Source organism: Phoca vitulina, unplaced genomic scaffold, assembly GCF_004348235.1.
Source record: "Phoca vitulina isolate PV1807 unplaced genomic scaffold, GSC_HSeal_1.0 scaffold1, whole genome shotgun sequence".
In the NCBI taxonomy this organism is placed as follows: domain Eukaryota; kingdom Metazoa; phylum Chordata; class Mammalia; order Carnivora; family Phocidae; genus Phoca; species Phoca vitulina.
In genome coordinates this window covers 85,022,395-85,041,816 of record NW_022589704.1, presented here as the reverse complement: position 1 = coordinate 85,041,816, position 19,422 = coordinate 85,022,395, and the positions used below count along the sequence as shown (strand labels likewise).

General features: G+C 35.5%; 1 protein-coding gene across 2 annotated transcripts in view; it reads left to right on the top strand.

The window, feature by feature from the left end:
• Positions 1-19,422, top strand: part of ARHGAP15 (Rho GTPase activating protein 15) — a 602,789-nt gene that overhangs the window by 120,413 nt on the left and 462,954 nt on the right. For both annotated transcript variants that reach the window (XM_032411154.1, XM_032411161.1), the window contains exon 7: positions 8,057-8,146. In XM_032411154.1, coding sequence (XP_032267045.1) covers positions 8,057-8,146 — 90 coding nt within the window. The remainder of the gene's footprint in view (positions 1-8,056; positions 8,147-19,422) is intronic.

Below are 19,422 nucleotides of genomic sequence, written 5' to 3'. Positions count from 1 at the left end.
AACAAACAAAAAGCCCAAACATACAACATTCTAGTGCCCAAAGTCACCAACAAAGAATTGCTTTTCTGAAAATCTGGTTTGATTTGGTCTTGTATATACTGAGAAATTTCACTGTAGAAACAATTTCAGTTATTATTAACATCATTTATATTCATATACATAAAACCCACATCTTAACAATCCCAGTATCGTCTTCTATGCTGACAGCGGCCATACTTTAGACATTAATAAGATCAGGTATCCATGAGGCATTCTTTCCTAAATCATTTTGCCCAAATGAGAATTTATAAGTGAGTTTTATCCTCCTCCATGAGTGATTTTCTAGAATCAAAACCAGTTATGTGATAAAACTTAATTCCTCTAAACAGATTTTGTGTTTCATGTTTCAAACTGATAAGGACAATCTGAGTCTATATTCTGGAATAGCAATTAATCCAAAATAAAAAATGGTAGCTAATAACCTGTTTCATAAAATCTGAGTCTTGTTTTGTTTTTTTGTAACCCCATCTAGTGATAAGGGTAGGATAATGAGTGGTCCAGTGATTTGTTGCCTACACACATGCCCAGTCTTCCTCATGGAAAATGCCATCAAGCAAAAGAACATCTGGCCTTTGATATTTTCTTAATGTGCATTAAAGGGCCCCAAATTTCCCATAAAAAATGGAAAACATAATCCCAAAGGTTTAATCTAAGTCAGAGAAAAAGACAGAGAGGATACCCTGTCAGCTATTACTGGGGAATAGTAAAGATAAACTAAAAGAATAATAAAAATCAGAAGTGGACAAAACCCAGGATCAATTTTTAATGACTTCACATTGCCCCAACAAAGAGGTTTTTATATTTCATTGTCCAGAAGCAGTAACTTTTAAATAATTCTATTTAAATATTTAAAAAATCAGTCATTTATATTTTAAGTTTACCTCAGAAGAGATATGATAAGTACACTCTTAGATTTAAATCCAAATTTAGTCAATTTTTAAAAAGTATATTTTTATAATGATGTACAATATGATCCATTGGCATCATGTAGTTCATTAGCAGACTTTTTCTTGTGTTTTATAGCTGTAGAATCAGAAATATGTTTTCTATTAAAGGATTCTTTAATTTCAGCCTTCTTGAATAAAATCTTGACTGTCTTCCAAATAAATTCGACAACTTTTCTGAAAAACTTGTTCCAGTGTTTAACAATGTTTAAATTCTGAAAATTTTTCCCTCTAATAAATCTGAGTTCTTAGCATTGTTCTTCAAGCCTAGGTCTTTCTGCTTTAGCTTTGTAATAATGAACTACTGAGCAGGATCATTTTTATATACTCCTCTATCAATATATCTTAGTTTTCTCTTCTTGAAGCTGATATATTTATTTACTGAATTTTACTCAAATCAATTTAACTTTTTCTGGTATACTTCTGAATTGATCCCAAACTCTATCATTTGCTTTGATTGTGACATAAGGTCATTTCCTATTAAAGATCAATATGAATGGGAATATTGTGTTTTAATTTTGTAAACTATTAAATTACATTTTGTAAATGATCTCATTTTGTAAACTATTATCCTGAGATGTATTATTTATTTTGTAAGGAATCTGGAAATTTTCCACTCTAATTCTCTATTGTATAACAAAAAGAATTGTAACAAAATGGATTTTAGAATAGGGGAGATGGTGGGGAGAAGAGACTGGGCCAGCAGAGCTAAAAGAACACCTCATGGAGATTATTTTGGAGTTACATCATCAAAACGATCCAGAGTGGGTCGAAGAAAAATAAATGTGTTCCAGATGAAAAGGGTGCATCCAACGTATAGGGCTGTGAAATCACGGTGGATATTGGAACTGCCATGAATTTAGCATGGTTGGTTGTAGAAGAAGGAGGGATAAAGGGAACTCAGGAGGATGGTTGGGAAATGATGTAAAAGAGCCTGTATACCCTACTGAGAGATTTGTGCATTATCCTGTAGATAACACGTTTTCCAGAAGAAATATGGTAAGATTTGTGTTTTAAGGAAAAAAGTCAAAATGTAGAGAATGAAATGAAATGGTTTTTTTGTGGACCCAGAGGAGACAGTGAGAGAATTCAGATGAGAGAAAATAAGAGCTTAAATGAGGCTGCGTTCATGAGATGAAGAAGATGGAGTTCATTCTGGAATTCAGGCTCTGTTTCAGGCTATTCAGGCTATTGTTTGCTTTAAGTGGTAAAGGAAAGGGAAGAATTAAGAAAATGAAGAAGGTGAAGAGGATAGGGGATAATTAAGCAAGACAAGCAACAGAGAAAAGAAGGCAAGTCTGAGAAGAAGACAATGATTTCACAGAGGTGTCTGTGCTACAGCCTAGTGGTAGTTAGTTAGAAAACACAGTTCTGGTACATAAGCGGGAGCTGGGGGCCAGAGGAAAAATTGAGGAGTCAATATGTCCCAAGTGATGGATCAGACCAGAAGCAAGACCAAATCCATAGGAGGCATATAAACTATAAGAAATAATGATGGCCTAGAACAGTAAACCAGGGATTATCAACACTTAAGAAGTGGGAAGAGGAAGAGAAGTCAGTAAAGAAACAGAGAAGGGAGAGTATAAAAGGTGAAATAAAAATTTAGAGAGAAAATGTCTCCATAGCTGAGGGGTAGAAACTTTTAAGGAAAAGGAGCAGAATCTAACAGTCCAGAGTTCAAGTAGAAGGATGATGGGGGAGAAGGCATCAGACTGTTTTTGTTGACCTTCATGATTAACATCGGGGAGGGTATGTACTATGGTGAGTGATGTGAATTGTGTAAGACTGAAGAATCACAGACCTGTACCCCTGAAACAAATAATACATAATATGTTAATTAAAAAAATAAAAATAAAATGACATAGAAAACCATTTTAGATTAGTTAAGGAAGAGAGTAAAAGCCTGCAGTGGCTTGAGAAGAGAATGAAACATGAGCAAGCAGAGAATGTGACTGCAGAAAACTCAAGAATCCTGGCAATCATGGAAAAGAAATAGGTGAGATTGAGAACAAGCAAGATTGTGGGATTGATGCTTGCATAAACTTATAGATTTTTTTGAACAGGAGTGACTTGAATGTGGCTGTGGGCTAAAGGATGTAATCTATTTGAGAGAGGGAGGTTGAAAATGTAGGAGAAAAGGGACAACTCAGAAAATGAGGAAGAGGATTAGATAGAATTAGGAACCAGAAAGGAAAAGCCTTGGGCTGAAGAAGGAGCATCTCTTCCTCTGAGACAGAAAAGGACATGCTTTGTGAGTGGATCATGCACTGTCTGGCAACAACAGGCCAGGAGATTTGGATGTTCATAGATGCCACTGTCATGCCAGGCATAGGAGTTCATTAGACAGGTGCACCAGAATCACAGACGCAGATCCAAATGTCCAGGAGCCAGAACAGAATATGGGAAATGATCACACTTACAAGGAAGAGAGAGAAAATGTTAATTCTCATCATGTGACCTAGTAGGAGGAAAGGCTAGGTATGGAGAGGAGGTCATGTATTGTGTTGTAATCAAGAACTTGGGACTTGGAATCAGAGGACAGTGAATTCCTAGCTCAGCTCAGGCACATATTAAGTGCGTGAGCTTATGTATGGCACTTAAGCACTCCTTGCTTGAGTTTCTCCACATTGTAAGTTGAAGGCAAGGGTAACAACCGCACAAGACTGTTGTAAGGAATAAATGAGAAATTGATATAAAGATTTCAGAGGGCTCGACATATAGGGATTTATTAAAGTTTATGTTTGTTCATTTTGATTACACGGACTATGAAAGTGGAAAGAGTGGCGAAAGTTCTAGCTCAAGGGCTATATGATCTCTGCAAATTAGGAGAATGCCATTTGATGGGCTACTGGAAAGGGGTGAAGCTTGGGAGAGAGGTGTTATGAGGAAGAACAGAAAGTGACTAGGAACACACAAAAAGTTTGCTAAGTGTTGATGACATTGGTCTTGGTAATGATTTCATGGATATGTTAAGTGTCTTTATCACAGGTTTTTGTTTTTTTTTTTTCCCCCTAAGTAGAGTTAAAAACCCAGCTGAAGAAAGTGGCCATTATTTGTAATGTTACTACTCTGAGTAGTCAAAAGTTATTTCTCTAGAATTAGGGGATATGAGGAAAATGGTAGAAGAAGGAAAAGTGGATGAAAGTGTGGAGTGGATCATCACATGGGGGAAAGCAAGAGAGTGAGAGATGGGGGAGTATTGAAGTGGCTGCTGAGTTGGGGACGTAGGCCTGTTCGTGGAAGGAAGTAAAACCACGAAGGGCCTGGAGGGGTACACAAAAGGTCTGGTGATTCCAATCACATCAAAAGCCAACATTACAGGGTGGAAGTAATGAAAACTCAGAACATGGGATTTGTTAGATGAAAAGCAGAATGAAGATTGCTGAAATGGAGAGGAGGTGAAGCCTTGGGTTCATGAAGAATGCATGAATCAAGGTCAGGGTCATGGGAGGTGACTGAATGATGGGCAGAGTTCAGACTGAGAAAAATCCAAGCCAGGACCAAAGCTATGGGATTTAATGTATGATGCTGATGAGAAGAGTGTGGCAGAGCTGGATGGTGAGAACTCTGGAAAAGCTTAGGTTGCTTTTTGCCATAGAGAGAAAGTCTATTGAAAATATATAGAGTCTGAGGCTGGTATGGGATTCTGAAAGAAGAGTGAGTATCTTCCTTACCCCTGGAGTCCCAGTGCCCAACACAATGGCTAACACTTGACGTATAGTAAGTGTGCAGTTAATGTCTATTGAATGATTCTGTGAAATACTGGGTTCAATCCACATGAGTCCATTAAACTGTTTTTCACTTTTCCAAAACCAAATATAAATCGTAATTGTTGTAACATGGGGAATTTTTAGATGCCCAAACCTTACTTCCAAAGCACAAAAGCTAGTTGCATTTTGGTATTTTTCCTTCATTTATGAATTCAGCAAAATATTCATTGAACAACAACTTTGTGCCAGGCACTGTTCCATACATTGGGAAAGATAGTGGAGGAAAAGGCAAACCAGGCCCCAGCTCAGGGAGCTTAATTTTAGTGGGAGAAAAACAGACAGCATATAAAAATATAAATGTTAATTTCAGTTAGGAAGAAGGCTGCATTGAAATTAAAACAAGTAGTGAGATAGAGAGTAAGCTGGAAGACAGCTCTCTTTTATATAAGACAGTCAGAAAAGACCTCTGACAAGGTGACATTTATCTGGGACCTGATGGATAAGAAGGAGTCAACCATGTGAAGATTGGGAGGTTTTCCAGGTAAACAGGTGGTGTAAAGGCCCAATGGGAAGATCGAGTTAAACAGAGAAGGACAGAAACAAGACCAATATCTCTGCACTAGGGTCTAATAAGAAAGTCATATCTTTTCCCAAAATGTTACATGTTTAAACATGAACGTGATAGCAGTGAATGTTCAATTTTCAAGGACTGCACAGTAGTTAGGAGTAGACTCTGGAGTGACACTGCCCTCATTTAATCCGGGCTCCTCCTTTTCTACCTGTGTTACCTTGGGAAAGTGTACCTAAATATTCTAGCATATTATTACCTGTAACATGGTGATAATAATAGTACCTACCTAATACAGTTGTTAAAAGAATTAAGTGAATTGATAGTTGTAAAACAGAAAAGTGCTTGGCACATTAAAAGTGCTTCTTCTATAAAATAATTCCATCTTTTTTTTTCCTGTACTGCATTATATGGGAAAGATCATCTCTTTTGTTACATACTCTTAATGATTATTTCTGTTGATTCTGAGTATCCCATAATCTAATTAACTGTAGAAGAAGCAGGTTGTTTTAATTTTTCTGCATCATAAATCACTCGACAATGAACATCGTTATCATGCTTTGAGGTCTTCCACAATAGTGATCACCTGGGTGGCAGAGTACGGGTGAACCCGTAAAAATATTTCACTGGCTGAAGCATCTGTAAGAGGCATCCTCATCTTGATTGGCTTCTCATGAGATTACTACCAGATAACAGAGAAAAGATATGCTCTCCATGGCTGTCCTGACAGCTGAATTTATCCTGAAGGGAAGTTATGCTTGGCTTATACAATGTTTCCTGTCCCAAGAAAATTTTATTTAGTTGCCAAGAAGAAAAAAAAAACAAAAAACAACTCACAATTTACTGTAAATCCCCCATATTTCTGGCCTTTCTGAAGAAATAGTCTATTTCTATTAAACTGATAGAACTGGACATACTGGCTATGAGGCAACAATTGTGAACAGATTTCTTATAGCATCTTTGCCATTCTTCCATAATTTCATGTTTTATTTTTTTTAAAGATTTATTTATTTATTTGAGAGAGGGGGCGGGAGTGGGGGGGAGGGGCAGAGGGAGAGAGAGAATCCCCAATAGACTCCCCACCGAGTGAGGTGCCCGATGTGGTGCTCGATCCCATGACCCCAAAATCATGACCTGAGCCAAAAATCAAGAGTCAGTTCACCTAACCGACTGAGCCACCAGGAGCCCCCATAATTTCATTTTAAAGTAAATTTCATACTGTTAAAATATTATATGCCTCTTATACTAAAAGTTTAAACTATTCTATGGAAAAATTGTTTGAGAAAAATAGTCAATTTATAGAGAAAACTAGAGTAGCTCAGAACATCTGAAAAATAGTTGGAGTTTTTGAAATATGGCATTACTTCCTTTGAAAATAAAGAAATTTCCCAAACAAGTGAGCTTTTGTTTAATGTACTGAGTTCTGGAAATTTAAAGTTATATAAATGTGATACACTTGAATCAAATTAAAATATGAAGAATTGGGGTGCCCAGGTGGCTCAGTCAGTTAAGCATCTGCCTTTGGCTCAGGTCATGATCCCAGGGTCCTGCGATTGAGCCCCGTGTAGGGCTCCCTGCTCATCAGGTAGCCTGCTTTTCCCTCTCCCTGCTTTTGCTCTCTCTCAAATAAATAAATAAAAATCTTTAAAAAAATAAAATAAAGTATGAAGGAACAAATATAGATAATATCTCTGTTAATTATTATGAATTACTGAAGCTTTTAGGTAACATCCACATTGTTTCATGCAAAAGGAGGCCCATGCTATAATCTATTTGGTCTAAATTAAATTCATTAAATACAAATATACGTATACTCACATGTATCGTCTTAAAAGTCTGAAAAATGAACTTCCAAAAGGTGCACAGTTGGCACCTAAGAAACATTTATTAAATCTGGGGTTTTCTTCCGGTTTATGGAGATATAAATGACAACATTGTGTAAGTTTAAGGTGTACTGAGTGATGACGTGATATATGTAAATATTGTGAAGTGATTACCACGTTAATATTAGTTTACACATCTACTACATCACATAGTTACCTGTGTGTGTGTGTGTGTGTGTGTGTGTGTGGTGAGAATGTTTAAAATCTACTCTCCTAGCAACTTTCAATTATACAGTAGTGTTAACTCTTGTTACCATGCTGTGCAATGATTCAGAGAACTTATTCATCTTCTAACTAAAAGTCTGTACCTTCTTTTTTTAAAGATTTTATTTATTTATTTTATTTATTTATATTTATTTATTTATTTATTTAATTTATTTATTTATTTATTTATTTATTTTGTACCTTTAACCGACATCTCCCTACTTCCCCAGCCCCTGGTAACCACTCTCTGTTTCTAGGAGTTTGACTTTTTTAGATTCCACATGTAAGTGAGATCATGCAGTATTTGTTTTCTTCTGTTTGACTGACTTCACTTAGCATAACACCCTTAAGGTTCATCCATATTGTCACAGATAGAAGGATTTCCTTCTTTTTTATGGCTGAATAATTTTTCCATGTGGATCGATATTTATATCTGTATCTATATTTGTATCTACATGTCATTTTCTTTATCCATTCTTCTGTCAACAGACACTTAGGTGTTGCCATGTCTTGGCTATTGTAAATAATGCCTCAATGATCATGAGGGTGCAGATATCTCTTTGAAACTGAAAAAAAAAATAAAGAAAAGGAAAAGAAAGGCTTTATACTATAACTATGTAAAGCCGCTAACTCAATAAACTTTTATTTTTCCTGACATGCATCACCAATGATGTATGCTTTTTATTCTTATTTCAATTTTGTTTACAGAAAACTGGGCACAAACCAGAAAGTGTGGATTTGTGTGGAGCACATATTGAATGGGCCAAGGAAAAATCAAGCCGAAAGAATGTCTTTCAGGTAAGAGTGTTACATATATTAAATTTATTCCTCTTACTTCTAAATGTGAGCTCTCAACATATACTTCTTTGTTGTGATGTTTTCATGTGCATGAACTAGTTGTTTGAAGGTCACTGTGAAAAACTGATTTAGCCTCCTTGTTGAATTTTAGTTCATTTTGTGGCTTTTCCTTGGTTACTGGTCGCTATCTAAATAGGAAATATATGTTGTGTCTTGACTAGTTCTACACTCAAAGTCATTGAGTGTTGCATTGTATTTGATAGCTGTTTGGGGTTCAAACCTAGAGTGCTTGACTTAAATAGATTTATTGCGGAACTTTCAGATATAAACTTTTTGCATTCATTTCCATTCCTGCCCCTAGTCATACATTACATTTACCAGTGTAACTTAGGGGGATGGAAAGAGCTGAAAAGCTATAGAAATTGGATATTTTTGTATTGCATAATTTAATTTTTGGGAAAAAATAACTATGATTAATAATTTCAATCATGTTCCATTGAATGAAAAGAACCAGATGAGATCCTTGAAAGAAAGGAAATGAGAAAACTGAATATTTCATATATGATGTTACTAAGATCCCTTTGGCAATTAATAACTTTAAATTATGGAGGTTTATCTTTTTCTATCTTTATGTGAGATTTAACTTACTTTTATATTTCCAAAGTAACCAATAATTTTCTAGGTATATTTTAGGACTTATATCATTTAGTAGCCAGGAACTAGATTATTATAATTACTATATTAAATGCCTCCTAAGACCATTTTGGCTCTTGAAAAAAGGTCGATTCCATTCTCAAATGCATCAGTGAAATTAATATATTGGGTCTTATAGAAGTGTAGATGGGTGACATTTCCTATCTGAGCTCTCCCTGGGGAGAAAAGAACTGGTCTCCAGGTCTGCATTTCCCAGATGCTAATCCAGGTCTACCAAATAAACTGGACCCACGTTAACATTTCTAGAATAACCTATTTTTCTGGTCCTGCTTTTATTCTATTCAGGCATTCATTTTTTATATGCTGGAGATTTATTTCTTTTTACCAAAAGAGAGAAAGAAAGAAGAAAAAAATAAAGAAAATTAAACATACTTGCCTAGAAATCAAAGGACTAAATATAGCCAAAAGTGATTAGAATCTGAATTTACAGAATCAAGAAAAGAAAAATAAATTTTGTTTTGAAGAGAGGAATTGTAAATCAGTGACATAGCCTGCCTCCCAATTTCTTACTCTTTTTTGTTATTCTGCAATAAATAAAAAAAAAATTAGAGGTCATATTCCCAGCTTTTATGATAACCTGGATGATCAGTATGAATAGTTCTGAACTAGGTTGGGTGAGTTAAGTGGTGTTGTTATATTATGTATTATGAGTTTAGCATCCTTGTCCCCATGTCATAAAATAAAGACATTAAAATTGACATTGACATAATTCTTGGACAATAGAAACTCTTGGAGTTGGTCTAAGGTAGCCTTTTTCTGTTCCCTCTGTTAGTCTTTTGAAAAGTTAAGTTAGATAAAAAATGAGGAGGATAGTCAAATACATACAATGTATATAGGACTGCAGATATGGAAGAAGAATATTTATGCATAATTTTACATAGCTTTGAACATAATATACATAGATTTATATTTAAGCCACCTGCATTGATGATATGTATGATAATATATATTAATGATATGAGATTGACCTTTCCTTATATGACTGACTGCCTCCTGCTATAATTTTTCCTTGTTTTTTATATTTCTGAATATAGGTACTTCCAAAGATATTAAAAAAAAAAAAAAACCCTACTATTCTCACTTTTGGTAGCTTTTTGGAGTAGCTTTGCCAGCTACTTTTGTTTGTAAGGTACCTAAGTAGTTTATGGGACATCAGTGTTCTTATATCCAGCTTAACTCTTTTTGTCTTGTACCCTTGTAGTTTAGAGAAACAGGAAAGAAGTGATTATAAGGATGCTGTGAATAACAAAGCTAAAGAAAGATTCCAATTTCACTCCTGCTTCATTCTTTTTGGGGTGAATCATGTGGTTTTCTTGTCATGTTGACATCTTTTCATTACCCAAACACATGAACTTAGGTAAAATTTACTAATACGTTTCCATAGATACAGACTACAAGGGTAAACCCTTTGAGAGGAACAATATAAATAGCTTTTATAGTTCTGTTAACAAAAAAGCATAGGAAAGGATTTGCCAGAGAGCTAAATCTAGATGACTTGCATCAATATTTGATTAGATACATTAGCTGGTCTAACTCTCAAATGATCAGAATAAACATGATTATATCTCAAAAACATGGTATTAAGGCATTGTCGGGGTTTGAGTGTGTGTGTACAAGGGTTTCATTACCTACAGAATAATGAAGTGTTTCTTCCTGACTGAAAAAGACCATCATAGCTTCAGCTGATGTGCTACATCAGAAATAGCTTTAAAATTCCAAGTTTGAATTAGGCTTGGTGTTCAATCTCAGTCTATGAATTATAGATTACAGATAGCAAATGACTATTGAGATTTTTGGTTCAAGAAAAATCAAAGAAGAGCAAAATTAGAAATAATTTAAAATTTGAAATCTGTCTTTAAAAAGTTGATGGATTAGCAATTATACGCCACAGAATTACAACATCTGTAAAGAAGTCGAACTTAACACGAATAGGAAAACAAATAAAAAATCATGCGCCTGGAAGACTCAGAAGCACACATCTGTGACACACACACAAAGATGGAAGGATTTCATTTGTCTCGTTCATTTGTATATGCCATTGGGGCATTTAAGGTGTTCATTTTCTTTTTGTATTAAAAGCCAAATTTCCTTCATAGTCAAAGCCTTACTAAACTCTTGATGTAGATTCAATCTTACTTGATTGGTACGTGGTAACATAACAGTGACAATATTAATTAAGTTTTAAGGTTTGGTATTCAACAATTCTCAGTAAGTCAAAATGATGCTCGCTGACTGAGTTCCAGAACATCTGCCTGTTTTATAACAGAAAACTCTTTGGCCTAATTGGTACTTCTTAATAATAAATGATTTATTTATTTTTTAAATCATTAGGAGCTTCTATAATAAAGTACGTATAGACAAGTCCTAGTATGTGTTTCAAATGTATGATTGTGATATAATGTATGTGTGTCCATGTATGTACCCGCGTCTAACAGCTCGCCTTAGGAAATAGAATGACCATTTCCATACGCGTACACACAAACCCAGAAAGACACATTGTACTTATAAAAGGTCACGCAAATTCTAAGTTATATCCGTAAATGTTCATTGCTAATAACCTTCGTTTAATTCTGCATTTAGCATAATTGTCAAGGACCATCACAAGTTTGATGTAGCTCGAGAAAGCATTTAGCAACCGAGTGATTTGTAATGAACTCTGGTACAAGTTTTCTTAGTTAACTTAAGAGCAGCGCGAGGTCTTCATCAGGGAAAGAGTGAATAAAAAGATTTATGTTCAAATCACATGTTTTAAACATTCCTGCTAAGTGCTAGTTTGCTCTTTGGTGTTTAGCCTGAAATTTAAAGCACTGAGGATTAAAAGGATTACAACATAATCTTAAATAATCCTAACTGTCATTTACAGAGAGATAGTTGTAATAACTAAATAAAACCCTGTTACAGGATGGCAGTATTTCAGGCGGTCTCTGTGACACACGGTGCTCCGTCCCCTTCTCTTCCGTCATGGTTACAGCTGCATTTACAAAGCTTTTCAGTGGGAAGTTCAACCGAGCAAATGGCTGCAAGGGGATTTAAAACAATAAGTAAATTTTTTTAACCATTAATATCTTCCTGTTTCCAAGTTGAAGGAACTTTTTCACTCAGATTTCCTTCCTTCAAACAAAAGGCTCTCTCCGAGTTAAATATTTTTGAAAGTCAGGGGAAGGGAGTTCATGACGCGTCTATCACATCCATAGATGCTCTATGTCAAAAACATTGACCACCTCCAAGGAGCTACCCCCTTTTAAATAGAAGATGGTCCCAGGCTGTTTAGCTTAGCCCCTACACATTCTTTACTCTTGTGTAAGTGAGTTTTTTCTCCTCACAGAGCACAACAAGAAAGAGACTATAGGGCATACTGCTTTGTATTTATTACACCAGAGGACTGGACTCCTTTCAACTCATTCAATGGTTACTGTTAAGGCTAGATTGGCATTCTGTTAGCTAAAAAAAAGAATTCACTGTCAAAAGAAATCTTAAGATATTGTGTCCACAATATAGTCTCTGTCCTCCAAGATGATTTCCAGAGTGTCCACTCTATTCCCTTTTGTAAATAGGGGTAAAGAATAAGAAACATCCTATCTGTTTCCTTGGTCCTTTTCATTACAACCTATATGACAGTAGAGGATTATTTATCTAAGATAATGAAATCATTTATACTCTAAAGGTTTTCTGTTTCTCACAGCAAGACAGTGAGTAGGCCTCAGTGTTCCTGAGTTTCCTTTCAAATAAAACTTAAAATTTTACCCATGAACACGCAGCAGACTCATTTATAGATTATGTGCCTTAAATAAGATAATTCTACTATTAATGAATTATGGCTGATTAGAACTATATCATTTACCTGCTTGAAAGGCAGGGGAAAAAAAAAAAGGCAGTTAAATGACTCAACACGATGAAAGTCCGTTTTCATTCCCTGGCACCAATTTATAACCTCGACAAAAATCATGACTGAATTTCCTGGATTTGAGATTCCTTTTTTAGTATCTAAATACATTTCAGGGGAACAGGTTCTGTCCCTAAAAGTAAAGTGAATCATTACTTGTATTACTTTTCTGACTTCGGTTGGGGTCTTCTGGCTATAATGTATATTAAACATATTCATGTAATATTTTCCATGGATATGCTTTACATTTAAACATAATTTGATTGCTCTTCCTGATCTGAGTATGTCTTAGTTTAAAATGTTTAAGTACTCCTTAAGTTTATTAATGTGAAGATAATTTAATAACATCTCGGAAAATGTCATTTTAAGCCAAAAGGAAAACTACTGGTATTTTGCTCTTATCCATTTCCTTCTGTTCAAAGTGGTGGTTTAAAATAAATCTGAGCTTTTACCAATTTTCTCTTTCATTTTTCAATGCTTGTAGTTAGACTAAATGCAAAAGGATGATTCTTCCACATTCATATATGCATTAGATTTCGAGTAAAGCTGGTTTCACTTTAGAGAATTACTCACAGTATCTTAAAAGGCATGGCATTAAAAATAAACCTGAGTAAGAGCAGCATTAATGTCTAATACAGTTGGGTTTTTTTGTTGTTTTTCGTTGTTGTTGTTGTTGCTTTCTAGCTTGTCCCCAATCATTTTATCTACCTATTAGATATTCATCTATCATTCAGAAGGTGCAGTGGGGAGAGCACGCGAATCTGGGGACACATGTTCCAGTTTGGCTACGTCAGTTGTAACTGTATGTAAAACCCAGGGCAGGATCCCTTCCTCCAACTTTTGAGTTTTTCACACCAAGGAAGTAAGAGATAATAGTCCTTCCCTCACCTGTCTCCCATCTGTGTTAACATTAAAATGAGGCAATCCGTATTTGAAGGCAACTCCAAAAGGCTGATTTTAATATAAATGCAACCAGGTATTATTATTCATCTGTTAACCCTGTCATCTCACAAAACTTTGAGGGAAATTCCAGATGTGGATTTTGGAAGGATCTGGATACGAGACATCGATATGTGTGAGAAACAATTCAGGATTTTTGTTCCTCTTCTCTTCTCTGTACTGCCTTGTGAACTTATCCAGTAGACTAAGATTTAATACCCTGAGTGAAAATATTTTTATTTATTTTGTAACTAAGAATGTGTGTCCTCAAACCTTACAGAAATCATTTTGAATAGTCTATTCTTATATATAAATAGTGTAATTAATGTAATATCTAATCAATATAATTAATTATATTGTCTTAATTAATTAATTATTGTCTTTTCCCAGTAAATACTTTAAGACAGGCATCTTGCCCTGAAAGGCTCTACCATGTTATTGATAGCAACTTGCAAAAGGGGACCTAGAGACAAGTGCAGCAACTCTGCTCAAAAATGAAAGAGAGACAGTGGTAACTCTCTTTATTCCCCCACTGAGATATTGGGACAATAGTGATTTTCTTATTGAAGGGAAAGAGATATGATTATTTTTATGATTTTGCCTTCACTTTTGCCAGTGGGATTGCACGGAAGAATTTTGATGAATGGAGTGATATAATTTTGTAATTGAGGTTTTGATTTAGGAATATTAATGTCAGGGTGTCTAAGATTTACGGCAAAGCAAAGATCCTGGGGGCAGGAAATAAAACTGACTGTAAGAATCCAAGGTGAGACCTAAGGAACATGTAGCCTGACTGATGAAAGGAAAAACAGAAACAGGTTGATGGATGGAGAATATACCTTTCAAGTAAAGAACACGCCTATTTTTTCAGACCAGGTGACTTGGGGACCACTGTCCTTTTGAAGGTTCAATTTTTGAGGACTAAAGTTCTCTGGGAAAAAAAAATAGTCTCAAGTATTGAATTAAGATACTGAGAAACTGAGTATACTATTAGAGGAAACAATAACAAGCGTATCTTTCCTGATGATCCCATGAAGCTTAGTAGTCTATGAGGGTATTTACGCATTTGCACAGCTACTTTATTCCACTCCCTACTGAAGGGCCAGATGCAATCTTTGTGTATTCATTTCCTTTTGAACTATTACCAAAGCAGAATGCAACAGGATAACAGTAAAGATTGACAATAGCCATGTTAGTAAATTTTAGTACCAAATTAGCCAAGGGAACCAAGATTTTAAGATTCCAAAATAAAATAAATCAAGATTTAGAGAAAAGAAAAATGTCAAGTTGGTTTCTTATCCTTCTAACATTTTAGTGGAAGAATGGATGCATGTGACCTAATGAGCTTAGATCTCTGGTTAGCTCACTTCACATTGTCTCCTGGAATGGCCGGCTCTGTCTGCTCAAAGATAAGAGCTGTGCATTTGGAATAAATTTTGGATTTTAATTTGACACAAGGCTAAATGCAACATGCTGTTCTTCATTTGTTGACATGATGTAAACCGCCTCCTTTCACGGAACATACTCTATTCCTTGAGGACTGGTGTGATGGTCACTGTGCCACTCATGGGCTGACAGTGTAGTTCCTCATGTCCACAGAAGTAGAGTGAGGTTAAATGAGCTACACAAAATCAACCCTGGAACTTCAGGCCATCCATGCCCACCTGAGCAAAAGCTACCACAGCCAGCTGGGGATTTCATGAGATCCAAGTAGAATCACCAAGTGTAATAGTTCTCCATTTGTGACTTTCATCTTGTAAAGTCCAGAAGATATTACACTGATACTGGCAAGACAGCGTTCAAGCCACTGGATCCCCTTTTCACGTATGTTTCAAAACACTTATTATATATTTTTAAAGAGAGCAGCCATGTTTATTTCATGCTGAGTATGATTTTTTTTTTAAATAGCAAACAGGCTTCTTCCAGAAAAAGGAATGATTTAATCCCTAAAGCTGGTACATAATAGATGGGGTCAGTAAATGGTATCACATTTTACAGCTTGTCCATAAGGATGACACAGGGTAAAATAAAATTGAGTGCTTTTGGATAGCCTAGGATCACTGGCAGATAAATAGCCAATGCCATTCAGTTTTTAGAAACATAAGGTAATGAGGCTGGTTCTGAAAGCAAGAGAAAAAAAAAAATGTATATATATATGTATATATATATATATATATATATATATATATATTCACAGTGTTTATATGCCACAAGCCACTGAGCAGGAGAAAAATCTGGGCAGTGGTGAGCAAAACTCTCAAACCTCAGAGCAATGTTTAAAGGAGTATAAGAAAATAACAAAGCAAGCATCCATAAACAAAGGTTTGAAATGAACACAAGGGGGGAAAAGAACCCACTAAGTTTAAGATGAAAGGAAAATGCCAGCACTCATACAGAATTGGAGAGGCCACTTGTAGAATCTATGCATAGAATCTCTCAATATATGAGTTAAATGTGTTACTAAAAATTTGGTAGAAAATAAATATTCAAAAGCAAAAATATAAAACACTGCAGAAGAGTGAAGGAGTCTTGTTATTTGAAGAAGAGAGGAGGCTGCTCTAAATTTTATCTTAACAAAACAGGATGTTGAGAGATGACCTAAGTGAAACAATGAAATAAAATGCCTGATGTTGAGGAGAAATCAGGAAGGGAGCTGTTTGAACTGCTTTCAGATAACAGATCAGATAATGACCAAGAAAGGAACATTCACATCAAGGGTTTAGATGGATTTCTGTTTTAGAAGAGCACTATTAGATTCTTGGCTTTAGTCCCACCAATTTGCCTAACATTTTATTTCCAGCACTGGGGAAATTCTACCAGCCTGACTTCCTTGGTGAACATGTGCAAACCAAAAACTTTAGTGGCAAAATTAAAGAATTACTGCAATCGGCTCCAAAAAGGAAAGAGGCACTGATATGGGGGGTTGTCTGAGACTCGATAGTTTCTGTGTTTCTTTTTTTAACTTGAATTTAAGCAAAGCTTCATTTTTCAAAATTCAAACACCCATCATCAAGTAGAAGACAAGCTTCTGATATTTGAGATCTGTGGTAGATTTGAAATCAATTCGTAGAAAGGGAGGTTATGAACACACTCTTTTGATGTGTAGGATGTACCAATGAGGGTGGCAGGAAATTATGTGAAACCCTTCTCTTTTGACAGCTACACTGGAACATTTACAACCACAGATGTTATTTGTCCATCAGAAAGGAAAATATTTGTTTCAAGCCACAGGCATTTTCTACCACAATATCAAAATGAAATTCAACAGCACTTTGATGTTTAAAGTGTAAGAAAATAAATATTTTGGGGGACCCAAATACAAGAAAGCAAATAGACCCCACAAAATATAACCAGTGACATGAAAAAAATGGCTGGCTTCATTATGAACAAATCTGTCCTTTTACTAAAGTAAGGATTGTTCTATTATTAACATAGGAAATCTTAGATGGACTGCACAGAATGCTGCATTATTCATAAAAGCATTGCTGCCATCTGGTGGCTAGTTGGTGTTTCAGCACCAACTTCACTGGTTTGATTTTGGCTGGGGGCTCTGGCGAGGTATTCGAAGGAGGGCTGTCTTTATGTGGTAAAATATAGACGTGAAATCCCCTGGCCCTAAATGTCATTCACCTGATGGCAGTCCTTTCTCTCTGTCACAGAACGAAGGATTCAGGGGAGGCAATGGCTCACTTGTGTATCTTTTGTCCTGAACATAAAAGTATATTGGTATATGGCATATCTAAGGAGTTTACTCTTGGCTGTTATTGACTGATTAATTTTATAGACACTCATGTCTGTTAGCAAATAAATATGTAGTCAAATATTAGGAAGATTTATTGAATCTAAAGATACACTGTATTGCTTAAATAAGAATATACACGAGATGCTATAAATTCCTTACCAGGATCCCAGCATGAATTTTTTTGTTACCACTCACTGAGTTTGATTTCGGAAATAACATAATTTACAATGTCGAAAGAGAAAAAACGTGTAGGACTTCATAAAACTCCAGATTTCTTCCCCATCATTCAATTGTTATATTAAAGAAATCTGATTAATTGTTAATGACTTAAGAGACTTATGATTTCGTCTTTCTTCAGGGATTTACAAATTAAATGGCAAATATTTTTCAGCTGAAGTGTGTGTTTTACTGGAAACAAGATAGTTAAAATGTAATTTCAGAAATTTCACTGTTTCTCAAGCGTCAGTGCATTAACTCATTCTTAATTAGAAGCAGTAAGTTTACCTTTATATTTTTAGTATATATTTTAAGTTTCTAATAACTGTGGGATGTCTCCTTATACATAGTGAAAATCCTTATCCTTAAAGTGGATATTTATACAGATCACAGGTCTCTGAAGAGTATAGGAGATAATGAGTTAAAATTGCCCCAAGAGGAGAGTTGAAGTTTAATCCCGGATATTCAAGGATGATATCTGATAGTTAATACTCAGTTTCTAGTGGATATTTGCCTATATCATTAATCCCCTTATGATTCAGTAAAAGTCAGATAACAAAGAGCCATTGCACTAAATTTAGAGAATTATAATATTGAATAAATATTATCCTGTGCAAGAAAGCTTGTAAATGCCTATTTTTAAACGTTAGACTGTGGGTTTTATTTTAAGTTTCTCGGTTAAGATTTTCACTGTGAATGCATACTTGGTATTACCCTTGTTACTAGCTTCTTTTGCCACTTAAAATGTTTCCTTCCTCACAACATTTCATTTGACTCATGAAAGAACATTGCTCATCTTTCCTGGGAAGATTGCTCAATTCCTCACCCTTACTCTGTCTCTATTTAGGAAGAGGATATAAGAAAACACCAACAACAATAACACCTGACAAAGAAAGCAAAATCAATAATGATTATGCCTTTGCCCCTTTCATCTATAAGTATAAAATTTCTAGTAAATTGTTCTCCTAATTGACTTGGATACAACCCTATGGTGGTTTCTAATGGCTCCATAATAGAGATAGTAGCTTTGGTCAGGATGCCCCAGGTTGTAGTCATAAGTTTCTAATGTTTGTTTCAATAACACCTGCTTTTGGGCAGCTTTTACAGCTACCTAACACTAAATTCCCATTTAGCCAGGAGGATCATTCATGTACTGTGATGAATGATGTCACCTTAAATCCTTTAGTATGTAATTGCTAGATGTTACATTTTATAGCAGGGCATTTGATGGTGTATTTGTTTATGCTAGATTTTATGACAGTGGCCGCTGTATCTCAGTGGAGGGGTGATCCTTTCCTTTCAGAGGAAGCTAGTTTTGAATTCTCTTTAAGCAAATAGTTTTGCCATATATGCCTTCGGACTAGGCTGGGTTCCCTGCCATAGCAAAGTTTGAGACTAGGAATTGTGTTGCAACTAGTTTATTTAGGAGGTAGTCCCAGAAAGCAAGAATTTAGTCCTGGCAAGGGTGAAATGGAGAAAGGAGAAAAGACAATGCAGGGCCTTTATCGAGTTGCTCATAGAGTGTCTGGATGCTTGTCAGAATTTTCCACCCAGGGATTGACAGGACGAAGCATTTGTCCATCAGCTTCTCACCTCTTTGGTTATGGTTGCTTCTGGGATGAGAAGGTCCATAGACTCTGAATATCCACGGCAGAAAGTGCAAGATAAGTAGTGATGCTTGAGGCAAGATACAGTCAATACAAAGGGATTTGAAACCCACACAGAACTGTTTACACCTGCTGCAGCTGAAGTCACAGTAAAGGCAAGAGGATGTAAGGCAGG